Source organism: Cottoperca gobio, chromosome 6, assembly GCF_900634415.1.
Source record: "Cottoperca gobio chromosome 6, fCotGob3.1, whole genome shotgun sequence".
Classification (NCBI taxonomy): Eukaryota; Metazoa; Chordata; class Actinopteri; order Perciformes; family Bovichtidae; genus Cottoperca; species Cottoperca gobio.
In genome coordinates this window covers 14,564,377-14,584,695 of record NC_041360.1, presented here as the reverse complement: position 1 = coordinate 14,584,695, position 20,319 = coordinate 14,564,377, and the positions used below count along the sequence as shown (strand labels likewise).

Here is a 20,319-nt window from a genome sequence, read left to right as displayed (position 1 = left end):
CCACATATCCACCGATTAGTCTTTTTTCAGTCTGAAACATTGGTAGTATCCCTGTTGGAATGATTGATTGAGTCTGACACATTTTAATTACGCCCAAATTAAATGAATCGGCTGGCGGACTATAAAACATTGCTGTTTAATAACGAGCCCCTCCATTTGCCTTTTTTTTCTCTTGCTTCATCCAATCTCATTTTGGCTGCCTGCACCAAATAACCTCTCTCCATTTAATGATATGCAAATGAATTTTCATGAACCCCATGATCCCATGCGATGATTAAACTGAGATGACATTAGCTGCCATGCTGCCGCCACTGTCAGTGTTTCTGTCTGTCTCCTTTCTCTCTTCCTATCTCTACCATCTTTCTTCGTATCCACGACAACGGCCAACTGGTGATATTAAGGGGTTCATTGTCACCAATCCCTTATGAATTTGCTTTGTGAGAGACGACATTCTACGTATCCAGTGTTATTTCAGAGAAGTTTTTCCAATGGCAACAGAGCTGGAGCATCAGAGCAATACATGTTGGTTCTCACACCACATGTGGTAGTTGTACACCGAAGACATACATGTTACAACGATATACAATTATTGTAACGCAGCAACGTCATATAGACGATTTGATAACATTCCACATCTCTTCATTTTCCAATGCCAGTGCTCCCCCTCCCACCGTTCCGTTTCAGTCTGGATCCAGCTCCACCTCTGCTGTCGTTTATTGTACTCCATTTGCATAATGAAGCCCAGGCTTAATTAAGATCCCACTGGTGTCTGGAGCCAAGGATGAAGGAAAGAAGGACGAGGAGGAGGGGAGGGGGGATCCGGCGTTCCTTAGCTTATCCGCACGTGTCCAAATAGGAGGCACAATTTAAGGGGGGAGTAAAGCGTTGACGAGCGATTAAATCGCTAATTATGATCGGCTGTTAGAATTAGTGTGTGGCTGTTAATTAGCTGCAGATGAGATGCCCAGACAGTAGCCCGCCCCTGACGACTGCAGCACCCTCCCTGACTGGCAATACAGAAACTCAGCTTGACACCCTGGAGATGATGCCAACACATCCCTCCCTTTAACACACACAGCAGTCTGAGGGGATATCCCTTTAAGAATGTCCCAGGTGTGCATGTCCAGGAAAGAGGCTCTTCATCATCCTTGTCTACCCACTCTCACTGTTCTTCGTTAAGCACAAAATTCACAATTTTTTCCTCTTCTTTGTCCTTTATTAGATTTTCCAATTATTCCTCTTCTTCCACATACTCTTCCTCTTCGTAATGAAATGGTACGATCCCTTGTAGTTTTTTGTAATGGGCAGCAGCTTCCTTCTAGTGCAGTAGTTGGCACTGAGTAGGGTTGGCATCGAGGAAAGGTTTTTTGTCCCATACTCCTACCATAGTTGCATTTGGCTCTGGTTCAGACCTTCCGCAACTATCGTGTCCGCATTTACTATGCTTTCGTACAGCTGGCGGCGCCCGTGAATGCCTCCCTGTTTGCGTTTGGCAAGGTGCCATCTCTGTTTCTGGTCTCTCCCTTGAGAGGATGCCATCGCCAAAACATTTAAGGCATCCGAAATGTTCTGCTCAGCGTATGGAGGTTTTTGTTTGCAAATGTGTGTGTTATGGTGGTTTGGCATCGTGCCATCTTTCTCCCCGTGCCCTTGCCGTTCCTGAAAAGATGCCATCACAGAATTGCTGGCAACCGTTGTCTGGGCACCTCTTCTTGGCTTTGTCCAAGCAAACAAGCGGCGATTAGCAGCAAATCCTCAGAGGTGAGTCCCCTTGTCTTTGACTAAGACAGTTCTCCGCCAACAGCTTTGATCACTCTGGGTATGCCACGACTGCAGGCTGGCATGGTGCCCGCTGGCTGGCACGCGGTGGCTGGCACGCAGAGAAAAGAAATTTGAAAAATGAATGGAATACAGGATTTTCCGCCGACATTATTTTCCGTATGATCGATAGTCATCACCGAGTACACCTTACAGTTTCAAAGTATCATCCATTTCTTCGCTCACCATCCTTCTATGCATCCCTTCATCCATTTACATCCGAGTCATCCTGTGTCTGCTGGCATCTTGCTCACTTCTATGCTCTGCTGTCCTCTGATATTTTCTACATCTTCCTTTCTCTGCCCGCTCTGCTGTTTGTTTCGCCCCATTGTGCCCGTGCCAAGGTGGCACCATGGTAGCAGTGTGGAGGTCTGTTTCGCTTCCTCTTCCATTCTTATCCTCCTCTCCCCTTCGCCCGTGCCCATGCCCGCCCCTGCTCAAGTCCTGACTGGATGGCACTGTGCCAACTTGCCACCGCCATCGCTCTCATTTGTAGCTCATCCCTCCGTTGCCCTTCCCCCTGTCTCTACATTTCCATCCCTATCTCTTTCCCTCATTTCATTCATCCACTTTATGAACCAGTTTCATCTCTGTGTGTATGAAATGCTGTGTTTATATATTTACACAACATTACTTAATTCACACATGTATAACTTTTCATTTCTTAAATGCATGCAGCAAATCGGCGGTCATTGTTGTCATTTGGGACACTTTCTTGGCACCTGAAGGAATGCTCTGAGCGACTGCTCTGTAGATAATTACCGCAGCAGTTACTTATTCCACCGAGACAAGAGGAGAAACACGAAGAGAGCCCTGAGTTTGGATAAAGCTTGTGTTGTTTTAATTAACTTTTACCAACCCCCAACATGTGTGCTTCTTTTTACATCTGTAGGAGGTTTTGCTTGTTCACACATGCACTATACATCACTACGATTGATGCGATTATCAGTAAAATCAATTGTGTTCAATTGACCTCTCCCACTTCTTCTAAGATGATCCTTACTCCCTTATTTTTTCTTCTTCTCCTCTTTAAAATCTCTTGTGTCAAACAAAAGCTGCCAGTGGTGGTGGAGCTATTAAGCAAATACTCTCATTAGTACACAAAACATAATGAATATGTAAATGATGTGTGTAATTTATGCATAGTCTTTTCACTTCTCTATTGTATTCACTCTATTTATATCCCCTTTCCTTAAAACATCATACTCTTACGCCAATTTTCCTCTTTTCTTAGACCACATACTGTGAATGAATCCATTGGGGACGTCTTGAGGTCCCACTATTGTCTCTTGTATTTTTACACATTTCTCCTTGCCTTTAACCATGGTTTGTAGTTTCTAATAGTCTCTCAGAGTCTCTGTTTTCTCTGCTTGCTTCTTTCTTCTCACAGCCTGTCCTCTCAAAAAACAAACCCTGCAGTGACGCATTAAACCAACAACTGAGTGTTTGAACAAGGTCTTTCTTCCAGGAATATGAATACTGAATAATCTATCCACTAAATCACATCCACGCTTCACTGTGTCATATTCTGTGTTGTCTCTTTGTCCGTTTTTGACTGTGTTGATCTTAATGTGTGGTCCAAACTGTGTGGTAGATTGAAGCGTGTCCTTATAGACGGTGAGTAGCCTTGCTCCTGTCTAGAATAAACACCTATAATACTCTGGCTCCCTTGGCAATCACCATAGCAACAAACCATGGTACCCACGTGAGTTGCATAATAAGATGTTCTCCAAGATCACGGACCATAAAGCGGCAACAAACTAGAAACCCACAGCAAAAGATGTGAATCAGAAAATAACCATTCAAATGTCAAACTTCACCTCTGACTCATTCCAGACCAATCTTTTCTATTTATCAGTAGGCTTGCATCACACAGCACACACTCTCAGACGCTCATGCACCTTCTCTCGGTCTCTCCAGACCTTAACAGGTGCTGATGAGCCGCAGTCAATGATTGTAATGAGCTATCGATCACCGTGGGAAAACCAAGGGACAGAGAGGGGTGAGGGAGGTAGGGGGAACCAGAGGACACACACACACACACAAACAGAATGAGGTGGACTGCCAGAAAAAAAACCTTCAAATGAACTAAATAGAGACAAGCTACCCAAGACAGGGTATCAATACTTGCTTTAATCAAGTCCTTATCTCCTATTGTTCTGCTTAAAATAGAATATACGGGGAAGCGCTCTCTGCCAGCGCAGGTTGAAGGGAAGTGTTCGACTCAGAGCAGCTTCTGGACCGGCTGATCTGCTCAGGATGACCATGCAGACAAGCTTGTCATGATCGAGTCCAGATGCCAGTGAATGGCACTGACGCAGTATCTCTATTTTCCTCTTTTTGTGGTGTGTGCATGAAGTGGAGGCAGACAGCTTTAGGGAAGGGGGAGGTGCGTTTTGTGTGTGTGTGTATGTCGTGTGTGTTGGCTGGCGTTTCAGATAATGAAATGCAGCAGGGAACAAAGAGCTGGGGGCCCCTATTCTCTGTGCTGCAGCTTCATTTTCACTCCCGTCAGTCTATGATTCTTCCATACCCTCTTTCTTGTGTACGTGTATGCGCATGTGTTTATGTTTGTATGAGCGGTTTGTTGTGTGTACCCGTGTACCCTCCTCCTCCCGTTAGTATTCTGCATGGCAGATCCCCCTAATGTAATAACTGTGTCTGCATGTCTAATTTACAGCAGGAGAGAGTAAATAGCCTGTGGTTAATTACAGTACTGTGTGTGTGTGTGTGTGTGTGTGTGTGTGTGTGTGTGTGTGTGTGTGTGTGTGTGTGTGTGTCTATGCATGTGTCTACATACGCGTGGGTGTGTCAGAATGATTTATGAGTTGCAAATAGCTACACCAGTGGCCCGTTTCTCCTCACTTAGTTTTTAATCTGTCTTTCCATTAATTTTTCTAGAGACGTTATTATGGTTTTATAACAGTGTGCACCAGGATGCACATGTGAGTGCACGTATGTGTTAATGAGACAATAGGTGTGGACATTTTGTGAGGATCGAGTCTACTTGGGCACCTGAGCTGTACTTTGCTTTTTCCTTCTTAGACCTCTCCATTTGCCTTCCTTCCTTTCTCTTTCTCTTTTTTCCACTGCTTCATTCACTCTCTTCATTGAGAGCCACAATGAACACAGATCTTTATTGACAGTACATGGTAGAACATGGAAACAGCAGGTCAATCCGTTTAGCCCAAGGGCCGATACACCAATTCACCAATTTGTCAGTGTTAGTTTGAGAGAGAAAAGCAGCTAATCTCTCCTCTCTGCTCTCTATTGATCACACACTTAGACTCCACTTCTCTGTCTAAACACTATTGATTCTCTCTCTCTCTCTCTCTCTCCCTCTCGCCACATACCACAGCTCTCAACACATCTTCACTTCATACTCTGACTTCTGCTTCGATACAAGCTTGATTAACTGAGAAAGCATGTCCTTGTACACAAAGCCCTGACTGACATTTAGATGAATACTTGAGAACATTTAATCATGAACAAAATAACACTTTAAATTACTTCAGAAATATAGTATTATAAAATGGAGCTTATCACCTATAAAGAAAATCATTTCAGTTTGGTCCACAAGTGTCACATATTGTTCCCTGCTGCGTACATTAAAAAGCTTATGCATGGTCTCATTATAAAAAATCAATTACATAGGAACCCTTACACAGCTTCAATACAGACAATGATTAAAAATTCACTGCTGGGTACACTGTCTCCTGGCTTTGTTTTTCAGTATCACATGGTGCACTTGAAAAGGACCACATTCCTGTCAAGATGAAGGCTATGCAAACATTATAGAAGGATTATCTTCAGGGAGATGCCCCCCTACATCATTTCAAATTGAACCAAAGATCGCTATTTGATTAGATTTAGCATGTGTGGGCCCTTGTCATGACACATTTTTGTTGAGATGTACCATTTGGTAGAGAAATGATTGCACTGTAGATGAGAAGATGAAACGGAGAGAGAGATACGTAGTATTTATAAAATCCCTCTACCATAATATCAAATAAATTAAACGTAAACAGGGAATCCCAACTGTTACTCAGATGCTGTGAAAAACAACAGCCATGCACCCATGGGTTTCACTATCCTCCCCACATAGCTCTTATTTATTAGACTGGTACACCCCCTACTGGTGATATTAATCCATTACAAACTTTTAGCTTTGCAGGTTACAAAACACCAACACATGGCTTGTGTAACTCAAAATCAGCTGTTTGATAACTGGTACCGAGTGGTATGGTCAGGACGCAGAGGAGCGCAGTATGTGCTATATGCTTGAGTTTAAACAATGCACTAGCCTTATAATTATTCACAGCATTGTATAGCCAATATTCATTGTCACCTTTCAAGATGCCTCCTTCAGCGGCTGCTACCGAAGATAGTATAGCCTTGGTGAGAAAGACTTTAAGGGAAGTGCTGGTGGGTCGAGAAGATCCAGAGGGGTTTTTTGCGACGTGTGTGTCCGCTCTGGGACATCAGGAGACCCGCTCACATTTCCTGTCCCTCATCCAGCCCCTGTCCACGGCTAACAGCTCCCTGCACTCCCGCCTCACCTCCATCTACCAGGAATATTTCTCTAAGGTCAGTAGGTGACGTTATTTGTTGAATATAAATTGTTTCAGTTAATACCTGGGTTACAAAGTGGTTCAAAGTTACTAATGAAATACAGTATCTAAAATAAAAGAAACAAAAAGATAATAATACATTTCAAGAATCCTGTTTAAAACAATGCTTTTAAATAAATACTGTATATTTATAGTTTGTCTGTTGGGTCTTACTTAGAGGAGACAGTCTCTTCTACCCATTTAAACTGAATTTAGAAATGGAGTTGTCATGGCTGACGTGATAGTAAACAATTAGCTATGCAACTGGTTAGCGTTAGTTACCCTGCGTTGACATTAACAGAAATAGAGCAACATAGGCAAATGTACCAGGTCTACCAGCTCGCGAGAGGAATAAATGGCTCTTGACTTGCTAAATATGCTGATGTCTTCACCAGTCACTTCTTTACTGTAACTGCTTGGCTCTCTGCTCTATAGAGATGTCAGGTGAAGCTTGTGTTAGCTCCTGTGCTGGAAGTATGTGGAATAACATACAATGAGTTGAAAGTTAAGAATGTGCATTAATAATAAATACAAGTATTAAATGTAACAATAACAATAATTATTATTTACAATAGTACTTGAGCCACATACTGCATGTAGGCCTTGTGCAACTAATAATAATAACACAAGTTATGCTTACCACCAGTACAATATCTTACAATGTCATTAGCAAAGAAAGAAATACCAATGATGTCTACTGTACACCCAGGTGTTTTCACTTTATTTGTTTATTTAGACCTCTGCTTACCAGATGTCTGATAAAAAATGGCTGAGTTGTCATAAATACTATGTAAGTATTAGTAAAAGGTTTGCAATTATTTTTACTAATGCTAGTGCTAATACAAATGGCAAAGGTCTAAGTTAAATAGCTCAAAAACAGAGGCTATTTTAGTTGGCACACCACACCAGGTCCAGTCTTCCCCCATAACTCACATCACTTTTTCTGGCCAAGACATCCCCCTATCACCATCAGTTACCAACCTGGGTGTAAGATTTGACCCTCATCTGACCTTTGACACCCACATCAAACATCTGTGCAAGACCTCCTTCTACCACCTCAGGAACATTGCAAAACTCCGCCCCACACTCCTCCTGTCAGATGCTGAACAACTCGTCCACGCCTTTGTTTCCTCAAGGTTGGACTACTGTAACGCTCTCCTCATCGGGATTCCAAGCGGGAGCCTTCAGAAGCTCCAATACATCCAGAACAGCGCCGCTAGGATCCTGATGAGGGTGTGAAAATATAATCACTTCACGCCCATTCTCCACTCGCTCCACTGGCTTCCTGTCGCATTCAGGATCGAATACAAAATCTCCCTACTCACCCATCAGTGCATACATGGTAATGCTTCTCTGTACCTCAAGGAACTCCTCCCTCAACAAACCTCCACATGCAGCCTTCACTCCTCTAAGAAAACTTTGCTCCACCCCCCCAGGACCAAGCACCGCACCATGGGCGATTGGGCCTTCTGCTCAGCCTCTCCCCACCTGTGGAATTCCCTCCCAGAACACCTGAGGGCTCCACAGGCCATCGACTCCTTCAAAAATGGCCGAAAAACCTTTCGTTTTACAAAAGCCTTTCCGTAAAATCTTATTTCTGTTGTCGTTGTTGTCCTGCATTGTAGCGCCTTGAGATTACTTTTAGCTTGGAAAGGCGCTTTACAAATACAATTTATTATTATTATTATTATTATTATTAAATAAGTGAAAACACCTGTGTGTCTGTATGAGTAGTGCGTAGGGCTAGTAGCATGAAAAGAAATGCATTAAATCAAATCAAATGTATTTATAAAGCCCAATATCACAAATTACACATTTGTCTCAGTGTGCTTTACAGACTGTACAGCATACGACACCCTCTGTCCTTAGACCCTCGAAAAACTTCCTAAAAGAAACCTCACAATTAAAGGGGGAAAAATGGAAGAAGAAGCTGAGGAGGGATCCCTCTCCCAGGACGGACAGACGTGCAATAGATGTCGTGTGTACAGGATAAACAACATAGTACAAATACAACATCCATGATACAGAACTGAGGGTGTGATAAATAAAAATGAAATTTCCAAGACATTTGACACTTTTGACAGCAACCTTGATTCTCCATAATAACAAATAAATCACATCATGCTTATTTGTCTCACACACACACACACACACACACACTCATACACAGTACCACGTGTAGTTACATTTGTTTGTGCCTAGCTCCCGAAAGAAACTAACAGATAGAAACAGTTTTGCACAGTTTTTGCAAAACACCAACCCTGGTGTTTGATCTCATGAGGTACAGTGCATACTTCTTGACAGTTTTAACAGCAACTCTAGCTACCAACACATGTTGCCAATATTGTTCATGTTTTAACAGTAATAATAATGTATGTTCCTATTTAAATTGTAGACTGAAGATGATGAACTGGAACTGGCATTGACTCTCTCTCTACTGGAAGTGAAAGATCTCCAGCTGTCAACCCCCAGTCAAGAGTCCCGACGTCAGCCACCTGGAGACGGACTGAATCAGAGAAGCTCTGTTCATCGGACGTCTGTGTCTCCTCTTCAGGGAAGCAGCCACACCCAGCTAGCAGATGGAGTCGGCAGGAGAGAACACACAAGCTCACCACAAACTGGACCCTGGGTCAAGTCGAGCCCACCACAGACGATCCAAAAAGCTGAGCTTCAGAAAAGCACACATGTTGACAAATATAAAAAGGAGACAGCAGGATCAAGTCGGACTGTGTGTGTCTCCACACCGTCTGGCTTATGTTCTAAGCTAGACACGGGTGAAGGTGGTGATCAAATGGAGGGAGATTTGAATCAATCAGAGAAACCAAAACGTTCCAAGAACAGGCGGCAGCGACGTAAAGGGGCTAGCCAGCAAGTTGTAGGTTTGCCCTGTTCTCCATCAGCACCTCCACCGGTTCTGCTGTGGTTCAGGAGGGACTTGCGACTCGGGGACAATCCTGCTCTCACTGGCTCATTGGAGGTTGGTGCACCTGTCATCCCAGTCTTCATCTGGAGCCCTGAAGAAGAAGAGGGACCTGGAATCACAGTGGCTATGGGGGGAGCTTGTAAGTTGACAGAGGAAATAACTTCTCATATAGAACCAAAGCGTATTCATTTGCAGCTCTCCTGACTGTTGTCCAATCACATTGTGTCTTTTTTAACAGGTAAATACTGGCTACATCAAGCTTTGTCTTGTTTCTCTTCATCTCTGGAGCGCATTGGCAGCAATCTTGTCTTGCTCAAGGCAAATGGATCTTCCCTGCGTTCCCTTAAGGAGCTAGTAAAGGAGACGGGGACGAGAACAGTCTTGGCTAACGCCCTCTATGAGCCCTGGCTGAAGGAGAGGGACGATGCTGTGGTGTCAGCCCTTCAGAAAGATGGTGTCGAATGCAGGATGTTCCATTCGTACTGTCTCAGAGATCCTTACTCTGTCAGCCCGGAGGGCGTGGGACTCAGAGGTTCGTCGCAAAACAAAATTAATTTGGTGCTTGAATATTTGTGGTAAATATCAAAGATCGTATAATAATACAAGCCGATTGGCAAGAAGTACATTTTATAGTGAACTCATGTGTTTGCTTCTCTTGATTTAGGAATAGGTTCAGTGTCTCACTTCATGAGCTGCTGTAAACAGAACCCAGGGTCTGCATTAGGGGTCCCCCTGGACCCTCCTGTGTTTCTCCCTAAACCTGCCAACTGGCCTCAGGGTGTCTCTTTGGGCACGCTAGGCCTGGCACGCATGCCCCGCAGGAAGGATGGCACAACGGTCAGTAACTACAGCAGAGCAGCCCTGTAGCGCCGAGCTATGGCAAAAATAAATCAAGATCACATCATGATGTCATTAATATTATTTTGTGTTTATTCAGATTGACTGGGCAGCGAACATCCGCAACTCCTGGGATTTCAGTGAGGAAGGAGCATGTGCCCGGCTAGAGGCCTTTCTGAATGATGGTGAGACACCTTGCATAAATATTGTAAATTGAGATGCACGATTTGGATTTCTTTTTCAACCAATATAGATAAGATCATTCTTTTTTGTTGATGAATTATATGATTATTTTTGTATTTTAAAAGGAGGTTCATGCACACCTGAGGGTAAGAAAGGTTAGGATGTAAGGAGCAAACATGGATGATTTAATATTCCATAATCTCTTCCATAAACCTAATCAAATCTAACTGACACCACTATTGTTAACACAAACATACACACTTCTTTACATTCCTCCAAACATAGTGTATGACATGTTTATAAAAAAAAAAAATATATATATATATATATATATATATATATATATATATATATATTATTTATATAGTTTTTTTTTTGTAAACATGTCATACACTGTTTGGAGGAATGTAAAGAAGTGTGTCATTGATCTAACAGTGTCTTATGATTCTTCCATGTGTTCTAGGTGTGTATAGATATGAAAAAGAGTCAGGCAGGGCGGATGCCCCAAATACCAGCTGTCTGTCTCCCTATCTTCACTTTGGTCAGCTCAGCCCACGCTGGCTATTGTGGGATGCCAAAGGGGCACGCTGTCGACCCCCAAAGTTCCAACGCAAACTGGCGTGGCGAGATTTGGCTTACTGGCAGCTGACGTTGTTTCCTGACCTCCCCTGGGAATCCCTCAGACCTCCATACAAGGTAGAAATTGGCAACACATCTTGATGAAAGAAAGAAATATGTAAAGTTGAACTGCCCTTCACCTTCTCCATCATAATTTAAATGTATTTGCAGGCTTTGCGGTGGAGCAGTGATAGAGGCCACCTGAAGGCCTGGCAGCGAGGGCGAACAGGCTACCCTCTGGTGGACGCCGCCATGAGGCAGCTGTGGCTGACAGGCTGGATGAACAACTACATGAGACATGTGGTGGCGTCTTTTCTCATAGCATATCTCTACCTGCCCTGGCAAGAAGGCTATCGCTGGTTCCAGGTGAGACTTGCATGCATACAGTCACAAATACACTCACATAAATATCATAGCAGTATAATAATATGTACTACTTACTGACTGTATACCACATGTGTTTAGGACACACTTGTGGATGCAGATGTTGCCATAGATGCTATGATGTGGCAGAATGGGGGCATGTGTGGTCTGGATCACTGGAACTTTGTCATGCACCCCTGTCGATGCAGCAATGACCTGCGACCCCTACGGCAGCTATGTTAAGAAATGGTGTCCAGAACTTGCAGATCTGCCCGATGAGCTCATTCACAAACCCTGGAAATGTCCCGAGTCCATGCTTCGACGTGCTGGTGAGGAAGTTATCATGGTAATTTGAAACATGCTACAGACAGTATACAGTTCCACAAATTAACATACAAATCTTCTTTCCTTGCTATACTCACCGCTTAGGTGTGGTCTTCGGCCAGACATATCCCGAGCGAATAGTTACAGACCTGGAGGAGCGGAGGAGTCGTTCCCTGCAAGATGTAACTCTGGTGCGGAAAGAGTTTCAACAGTATGTGGACAAGCGCTCAGGCTGTGACTTGGTGCCGATGCCCCCACGCCTGGTCTCTGTGGCTCTGGGCTTATCACACAGGGATGGTGACGTGGTGACAGAAGGAAAGCAGTTCCTGTTGCCTGTTATCACTCGCATGGAATTCAAACACCAGCTAGAAGATCCCGACGCAGATGCGGCCTCAAATCCCTACAATGCTGTTCTAAAAGGATACGTGAGCCGCAAAAGGGACGAGACCATTGCTTTCTTTAATGAGAGAGACTTTACTGCCAGTGTGATGAACGAGGGAGTTCAGAGAAAGGAGAGGCTGGAGAGCGATTATCGAAGAATCGAGGGACTCCCTCCGTCTCCTGCACCTCGGGGCAGGGCCCGAAGAACTCCAACAGCCAAGGACAGGTTTTCTGTAGTACCTGGTGGAGCGGTCTCCTCACTCAGGTGACACCAAGTTAAAGTTCACAGGTTTAAGTGACCAGACAGTTACTAGTTGTAACTGCACAAGTACAAAATGTTGTCTTTAAGTGCAAAGATGAGGGAATAACTAAATCTACACTGGAAACTTTGTTTGAGGGTTGCAAAATGCTCATTCAAAACATTTTGTACATTGAGTATTCAGTATAATCTGAGGTATTGTATACAAAGGTCAACCAATCCCAGTCTGTATTTTTGAACACACAACATGAGAATAGTTACACATATACTTTGTTGACTTGTAAGACAACTTTCAGTGTTTCTCAGCATTTTCTTTTTTAAATAGAGGCCTATTTTACAGTTTTTACAACTGATTTAATTTAGGTGTGTGTGTGTGTGTGTGAAAATACTTCAGTCAAGTTAGAGGTGTTATCAGGCTCCAATCTTGTGTTTTGAATTTTTGGTCAGGGGCTACAGCTTTGTTTACATTTGTATAATGCGTGTTAACTTTAGGCTGGAAAATGTGTGTGAAAGTGTTGCAAATGATCAACTATGCAAATAGCATTTACATAATGTGAGGCTCTGACAGTGTCAAGCATATTACCTGTTCAGTACCTGTGTCATACCGAAGATCTTGAGTAAAACTACTTGACAAATGGTAATTGTTTTAATACTTTCTACTTTTATAATAGGAAGTGTAAACTTCGGGAAATAAAAATGACAAAGAAAAAACACCGTCTCAGGAAATGTTTATTTTCTAATTTACAGTCCCATGTCTACAGTATAGCCTTCATACATGCAGTGTAGACTGACATTATTATTAGCAATCTGGAGCTCCACTTTTGGATGCTAAGGATGGCGTTGTAGCTGACACTGACACAACTTGTGGATATCTCTGCCAGTGGTGTTTGAAAAGGAAAGAGGGAGCATAGCACTTCTAAGGAGGTATGAGGTTAGTCCTCAATGGAGCGGATGTATCGGTCATACGCCGCTTCATCCATTAGAGCATCAAGCTCTGCAGGGTTGCCAATGGTCATCTTCATCAGCCAACCTGTGTTGAATATGTTAAAATCAGGTTAAGCTAGGAGTTAAAGGACCATGTGAGGGGAATTTTATTCATACTTAAGCCCATTTAGCACAAGTCACGTATTTCTGACACCACTGCCACCGTTTTCCAGAGAGCCATTGGCTTACTCTGTTCATTACAGTATGAACATCTACTTGTTAAGACTTTGAGCCTGCTTGAGTAAAGCAATCCATCATGAGGTTGTGTGTTTGCCTTTATTGTTGTCAAAGTTACATCATCAATGCACAGTAAAGCAGTTCTGAGTGTTATTGTCATGCAATGATGTTATTCTGACAAAAGCAAAAAGCAGACCATGTTCAGTGATCACTATGCCAACCAAGTCTCTAAGTGGAGTTTCATATTTGTAAATAAAAGGAAACCTAGTTGCGTAAAAGTAAAAAACACTGGTCAGCCATGGAAAATGGTTAGCACTGATTTAAAGTACTTTGCGACATAGAGAATGGGCTAAAAGTCAATAGGTATGATGATTCATACTTGAAGCATGTTTCTTTTAACAATTCTTAAAGACAATTTCCCCACTGGCTTCCAGTAACTTTTAGAATTTATTTTAAGGTCCTCCTCCCTGTATACAAAGCCCTAAACGGAACCGCACCAAGTTACAACTCTCTAATAAACTGTGTCCCCAAGAACATTGCGATCATCCACTACTGGTAGCACGCCTTGATGTACCACCAGTCTATAGTGTAATGAAAGGCGGGAGTGATAGTTGAATTTTGAGTGTTTGATGAGAGGACCATGGTGTGTAAATATATGTGATTTCTAAATGCTATTTTTAATGCCATTTCACATTTACATCCACACTGTGTTAATGTACTGTAAATGTATAACTTTGTACAATTGTTATGTTTTTTCTGTAAAGCACTTTGGGCTGCAACTCTTGTATGAAAGGTGCTATACAAATAAAGCTTATTATTATTACTGGGGACAAATAAAGTTAACATTTTCACAAACAAAATAAAAAGGCTGAACATGGTACAAGATATACATTTTCAAAAACAGGCGTCATCTCCCTACAGTGGCTCTTCCTATGTTGCATTACTGCCACCTACTGTCAAAGAAAATAATGGCCAACAGCTCATTACTGTGAATTATTATGGTTGGTAAAACCATAAACAGTAAAGCTATTGTATCAGTACATATGTATTGATTTTTCAAATCAATACATATTAAAGTATTTGAAACAATTACAGAAAAACAGCATTTATCTGTAAAAATTTCAAAACATCTTTTTTTGTAATAAACTCCCCAGTTAATTGACTCCAAACACATTTCTGTTGCCAGACAAACACCAGTCAAAAGACAACCGAACGACGGTTTTAGAGGGGAGGCTTAAAGCAAAACATGTGTCAGTGTACAAACTGCACATATGGCGTTAGACTCCAGAGGCTTGGTATACTCAAACATCATCCTATAATTGTGCTCCCCTTTAAGCTCTAACATTAGTCTAAGTTTAGCTTCTTTCACTTTCCATTGTCTTCTTCAACTAACAGGAACATCTACATGGACTGGACTATACATTCTTATAAGTGTGCTTACCATCTTTGTAGCAAGATTTGTTGACCAGACCTGGGCTGTCTGCCAGTAGCATATTGACCTCCACAACTTCTCCAGTCAGGGGGGAGTAAAGCTCACTGGCAGCCTTCACACTTTCCAGCGCTCCAAACTCATCTGTGACAGATTTACATTAAAGTTATGCATTTCAGAATGGCAACTACACAGAAGGCACAGCCAAAGTTATGTTGCAATTAATTAAGGTAGGTGTTTTTTGTAGCATGACGACAATACACATTTGCCCAAACACAAGTGCTACACGCTAAATTCATTTTTACAACCAAATGCATTTTCTTTCAAATTATGGATTTCTTTTACGTTATGGATGAAAAGTAGCCGAGCAATTGCTTTTCTCAGAATAATTTATTTTGATTATTGTTATTATTAAGATATCCATGCTTTGTATGGCCTGTTGTGTGTAAAAGTGAACACTTAACACATCCATAGAAATTTAAAACGGCACATAATAAATATTTATTTTATTAGGACTTATTGTCCTAAACCAAAGGGCAAAATAACATAAACTCATGATGCCCTTGAGTTGAACTGAAACAACATTAGACAGGCAACAAACTGGCAGAAGAATTTCATACAGGAAATTGAGTTTTCAAGCAAGTGCATTAAAAGCAAGCCATCTATAAAGTAATGACTTTGTTGATACTGAAATCAAATCATCATTGATTAGTATGTTGATCAAGTAAAAGTAGAGAAATAATTTTTTATTTTACTCACTAGTCAGATACCTTCAGAACATTGTACTACATCATTGTGCTGTATTGTAGTTAGATTCAAACTGTAACAAAATACTACAGTAATCAATAATTGCAAGTCTCAAACAGAGCACAGAGCAAACAGTTTGAATTTTCTCCAAACCTGCAAGGAAACAGAGAATAAGGTAAAATTATGAAATAAAATTCATGAAATTAGCTCTGCAACAACTGATTATTTTCATTATCGATTTTCAATTATTTGATAGATATATATATATATATATATATATATATATATATATATATATATATATATATATATATATATATATATATATATAATATTATATAATTATTATTTCAATAATTTAGAGTATGAAAGGCCAACAAAAAAATGTTTTAGTATACAATGATATATGAAAAGAAAATGCTGCAAATCTTCTCATTGGAAAGGTTAGAGGCGGAGATTGATTGTTTGAATTGTTTCAGTATTTCTGCTTTAAAAGAAATGCTGTCGATGATCCACTAATTGTTTCAGCTCTACATGAGATCAAGCTGTATTCCTTCATACATGTACTTTACAAGTGTGCACTGTAATGTTCGCCTGAGCCTCACTGCCCTGAACTTCATACCATGTTTAGCCAGCTGTGTTCCCACCTCTGGCAGTCCACAGTAAACTACATCTCCCAGAGCCTCCTGCAAGTGGCAGAAAGCAAGGTCAAAGATAATAGCAACACTATTTACTTTAGTACATGCATGTGTGTGAGCTTTTGGATGTGCATGTGTCTGTGTGAGTACACGCACGACCAGGGAACTTACTTGCGCAAACTTGCTGATACCGACAGTCCCACTACCGTCGTCTTCTACTCGGATCCATTCGTGCTTGTCTGTGAATTTAAGTTCTGCAAGATAACACAACAGACTCAGAATACAAAGCCTCCCAGTACAAGACTTGAGTACATTGTAAAGTATGACCACCAGACTAACAAGAGACAAACATGCAAGCGTCGTGTCCTTTTCTCTAGCTAATGTTGCCCTCTATCTACCGAAAATGTTAGCCAACATGCTAAAATAAAACACATTAACTGGGGAATACCTGCTGTTAATCGACTAGAAGTGGCTAGAGTTCTTCCAAAGTAAGGTTTAGATGCCAGCCGCAACGGTGAAAGTGTTGCCGAGCGGGTAAGTAAAGGCAAAACTGTGAAAAAGTTGGAAGACAGGGAGCGGAATAGCCCACAGGCGGCCATCTTCGTCGCTTACTGATGAGCCTGGGTCGAATTCTTCTTCGTGGATATTAGAGGCATCAGTAGCTTCACTGCCCTCCACTGGGTTGACCGACAGCGGCAGTCCAGCGGTGCATTGCTGTCATCTTGTAGATGTATAAAGAGAAAAGTGTCTTGACTCCTCCTAACCAAACATCTGCCTCATCAACTTCCACCACACCCCAGTATGTTCTTTCATTTCTTCCATCATGTTCTTTCTCTCTGATATAGGCCTATAGTCTATTTTCTGCAACTAACAAGCATTTGTGCTGCAGTTTCTGGTACCTCACAATGTTCACCAAAAACGGTTGGGTACTTCCCTATATTGTGTATGCTGCTCAGATTAATGTGTCCTATTTTTTAATACAGCCGTGGATTATTATCTCCTCTCCTCTGTTTGCTCGTCTATTCCTCACCATGACTTCTCCTTATCTCCAGATCCCAGTGCTGTTGCCCTTTCCCTCTGATTAAGATATTCTAATAGTTTGTACAGTTTTTTCACTCTCTCATTACCCACAATGCAAATATGAGCAGGAGTGGCCAAATGAATGTGACCTCAGAGTCTTGTTTTACTCTTGTATGTGTTTCCATTATTTCCAAAGGTAAGTCCTGGTCATTTCTGGATGCACCTGACTTAAGACTGGACAAAGCCCAGTTTGAGTCACCACTGACAAGAACTTTGTTGGTTTGTTCAAACAATTCTTTCAAATTCGCAAAATGGTGTATAACTCAACTCAATGTACTTTTACTTAAATCAACTTTTGAATGCAGGACTTTTACTTGTAATGATGTATTTCTACATTGTGGTATTGCAATGTTACATAAGTAAAACTATCTAAGTAGGTCTTGCCAGCACTACTGATGTATGTATGTTTATTTTACATAAGACTGGATAATAGTCAGTGCCTACGGTTCCTTCTTAGGATCCTTTCAAGTCACATAGTGGAGCAATATTATTTGAAACCCACGTAAGATCAAGCACACAGACTCTTTCCCTGCATTGACATCTATCCTTGTTTTACTTTAATGATGTTAGCACACTAAATTCCTCTCATCTAATAAATCTCCTATAACCTGAGCACTGTTATCTTTCTCAGCCTACTCTATTTGGCCTGAACCTGTTTGTCTAGACTCTAGACATTTGCTCTCTGTGAGCAAAAGCAACATCAGCTTCTGACTAAATTAGCTGAGCTTGTCATAAACTCTGATTTATGGGCATACTGCTCTGCTGTTATTTTTGCATCACGCTCCATTTAGAAAATAAATCCACAAAAACACACCGCGGCAACACACAAAGTAAGGAAAAATAAATGGAACGTGTTAAAATGATGTTTATTTAAACAAAGATTCTGGAGAACACAGGGTTATGTTGTTATGAATCGGATTCTTCGCATTAGAATAATAGCTATCATCTCTTGGAGACCCACGCACCAGAAGTTTAGACCCATAATATTGTGTGCAATATTTAAATAACCACTACATATGCACTTTAACATCAAAAGCTATCACAGTTTCTCATGTTGTGTAACCATTTTGGAAGTTATGTATGGTAATGGCGCTAACTAACATTGTTTTTCAGCCACTTAAATTCAGATTCACTGATTTAAATTATTGGTCTCTACATTTATGGCTCTATTGTAATAGGCAAAATACTGCAGTGATAAAGTTCCAGGACACTTATCAGCGTTGTTTCAGGAGACACGCAGATATCCTACTAAATCAATTATATATATTTTGTGACAGGTGGTCTACATTTGTTCATAAAAACCCACAAAGACTGATCAGACAGGACAAGTCTCATTGACCACCCTAAACTTAAATTATTTATTAAGTAACACTTTTATTCATACAAAACAACAGAATATATAAAGAAAAGGTCACTCTCATGCCTGGGAGTTCTACTATTGCTCAAAATTGCATTAGCTGAGGAAATGGCATGTTTGGAATTTAAAAAAAATAAAGCAAACATGATGAGTGTTTCACACAACCGTACACTCCCTTTGTCCTGTTCTGGCTTCATAAACTATGCTGTAAAACAAACTAAAATACACTAAAAGTGTTCTCCCCTATACCTGGGCTAAAAGCTACAAAACATAAATAAGAAAAGCACATTTGTTTGGCTTTTACATTACACAGCTTCAAGAGTCCATCCAGTGTCCACTTTTCCTTATTTGATTCTGAAGGTGAGAACAAAAACAACAACAACGACAACAACATTGATAACAGTAAAGAGAAACGGCAGCTTGCTGTGGAGAGAGGAGTGAAAACAGAGGGGATGAAAACTCCTGTGTGTGTGAGTGTGTGTGTGTGTGTGTGTGTGTGTTTGTATGGTTGTTTTCTCCATCAGAGCTCATTGGAAGCTTGCTCGCCCTCGTTGGAAGGCGTTTAACATGTAACATGTCTGTGTTAGGTCCCTCCTGCAGGGGGTGCTGTGTGTTGCTGGATGGGTGCGAGGAGCAGAGGTGAGTACTGGCGGTCCTTGGCAGGCAGATAGAGGGGGGTCTTTAGTCTGTAAAGTCTCTCTCCTCACTGCGGGAAGGAACAGCTAGGTTGGGAAAGCCAGGAAGTTCATCTCGGACCACGGCCAGGTCACCACCGTGCATCACAGACAACACACTCTCTCTTTTGTACAGACACTCTCCTGACGTCTCCAGTGCCCACAAACACGCGCACAATCAGCCAGACTCAGTCACCCCTGCTGGTTTTTAGGTGGTCCGTTCCTCCCCATCGGTCTCCTGCTTGGTCCTGCGCAGGTTGCTCTTCATCTTCACAAACTCAGGGGTGTTCTCCTGTTCATCCTCATTTTTCTGTTGCTCCAGCTCCAGCTGCAGGAACATAGACATTGGCAACTTTATATTAAACTAATTGTAGAGATTATAATCTGTTGATAGCAATATCTATCAAATATGTCATCTTTGTGTTCAGATGCGGTAACAATGTGTATCAACCTAAGTGCTAAAGTGACAATTCAATCCTTTACCTGCTCGAGTTTCTGTTGTCTTTTCATGAGCTCTATCTCCAAGTCGCTCCTCTTCTTGTGAGCCTCCTGCTCCTCCTTCTGAGCCTTCAGAACTTGTTCCCTCTTTCTCTTCTCCAAAACCTTCTGGAGCTCAGGTTTGTTTTGAGGAGCCAGACCCCTGTGCAGAATCAGAGAGACAGTATGTTAATAAAGTGAAGCTTCATGAACAACCTCTGATGTCACTACAGGGCCCCATTCTGAGGGCGATTAGCATTCACATTCATGCGGAACAGATGATGACCGTGACCTCATTCCTGTTTGACGTGCAGATCTGTATTAGATTTTCTGGATTAAACATGTCAGTCGTGTTTCAGGAAAGTTTTGATTTTGAGCCCAATCACAGATTGTTCCACATTTACCAAGCTGTGTATGTGGTGGTAGCCTCTTCTCCTTTT

At 41.7% G+C, this 20,319-nt stretch overlaps 3 protein-coding genes across 5 annotated transcripts in view; 1 reads left to right on the top strand and 2 right to left on the bottom strand.

Annotated features, from left to right (window-relative positions):
• The first annotated feature begins 6,058 nt into the window (after positions 1–6,058).
• LOC115009143 (deoxyribodipyrimidine photo-lyase) lies at positions 6,059–13,021 on the top strand. Its single transcript, XM_029432936.1, is given in 10 exon segments — positions 6,059–6,405; positions 8,824–9,490; positions 9,590–9,883; positions 10,016–10,188; positions 10,289–10,373; positions 10,835–11,067; positions 11,161–11,355; positions 11,455–11,547; positions 11,549–11,681; positions 11,782–13,021. Coding segments are annotated over 10 exon segments (2,649 nt in total). The 5' UTR covers positions 6,059–6,174; the 3' UTR covers positions 12,327–13,021.
• Positions 13,022–13,027: 6 nt separating this feature from the next.
• Positions 13,028–16,981, bottom strand: LOC115009145 (glycine cleavage system H protein, mitochondrial-like). The gene is made up of 5 exons (XM_029432937.1): positions 16,740–16,981; positions 16,463–16,545; positions 16,276–16,339; positions 14,919–15,050; positions 13,028–13,346 (listed from the first exon to the last, which is right to left on the bottom strand). Exons 1-5 carry the CDS (start codon positions 16,888–16,890, stop codon positions 13,249–13,251), a joined length of 528 nt encoding a protein of 175 aa, XP_029288797.1. The 5' UTR covers positions 16,891–16,981; the 3' UTR covers positions 13,028–13,248.
• Positions 16,982–18,218: 1,237 nt separating this feature from the next.
• fam107b (family with sequence similarity 107 member B) overlaps positions 18,219–20,319 on the bottom strand; it is a 17,587-nt gene continuing 15,486 nt past the window's right edge. For all 3 annotated transcript variants that reach the window (XM_029432940.1, XM_029432939.1, XM_029432938.1), the window contains exons 3-4: positions 19,886–20,042; positions 18,219–19,730 (exon numbers count right to left, since the gene is read on the bottom strand). In XM_029432940.1, the coding sequence (XP_029288800.1) occupies positions 19,611–19,730; positions 19,886–20,042 (277 nt within the window). In that variant the 3' untranslated portion in view covers positions 18,219–19,610. The remainder of the gene's footprint in view (positions 19,731–19,885; positions 20,043–20,319) is intronic.

Coding starts and splice junctions, on each gene's coding strand:
- LOC115009145 (XM_029432937.1), bottom strand. CDS start 16,890: ATGGCCGCCTGTGGGCTATTCCGCTCCCTGTCTTCCAACTTTTTCACA. Junction 16,546..16,739: donor TTCTAGTCGATTAACAGCAG/GTATTCCCCAGT, acceptor GTTATCTTGCAG/AACTTAAATTCACAGACAAG. Junction 13,347..14,918: donor CAAATCTTGCTACAAAGATG/GTAAGCACACTT, acceptor TATTCAACACAG/GTTGGCTGATGAAGATGACC.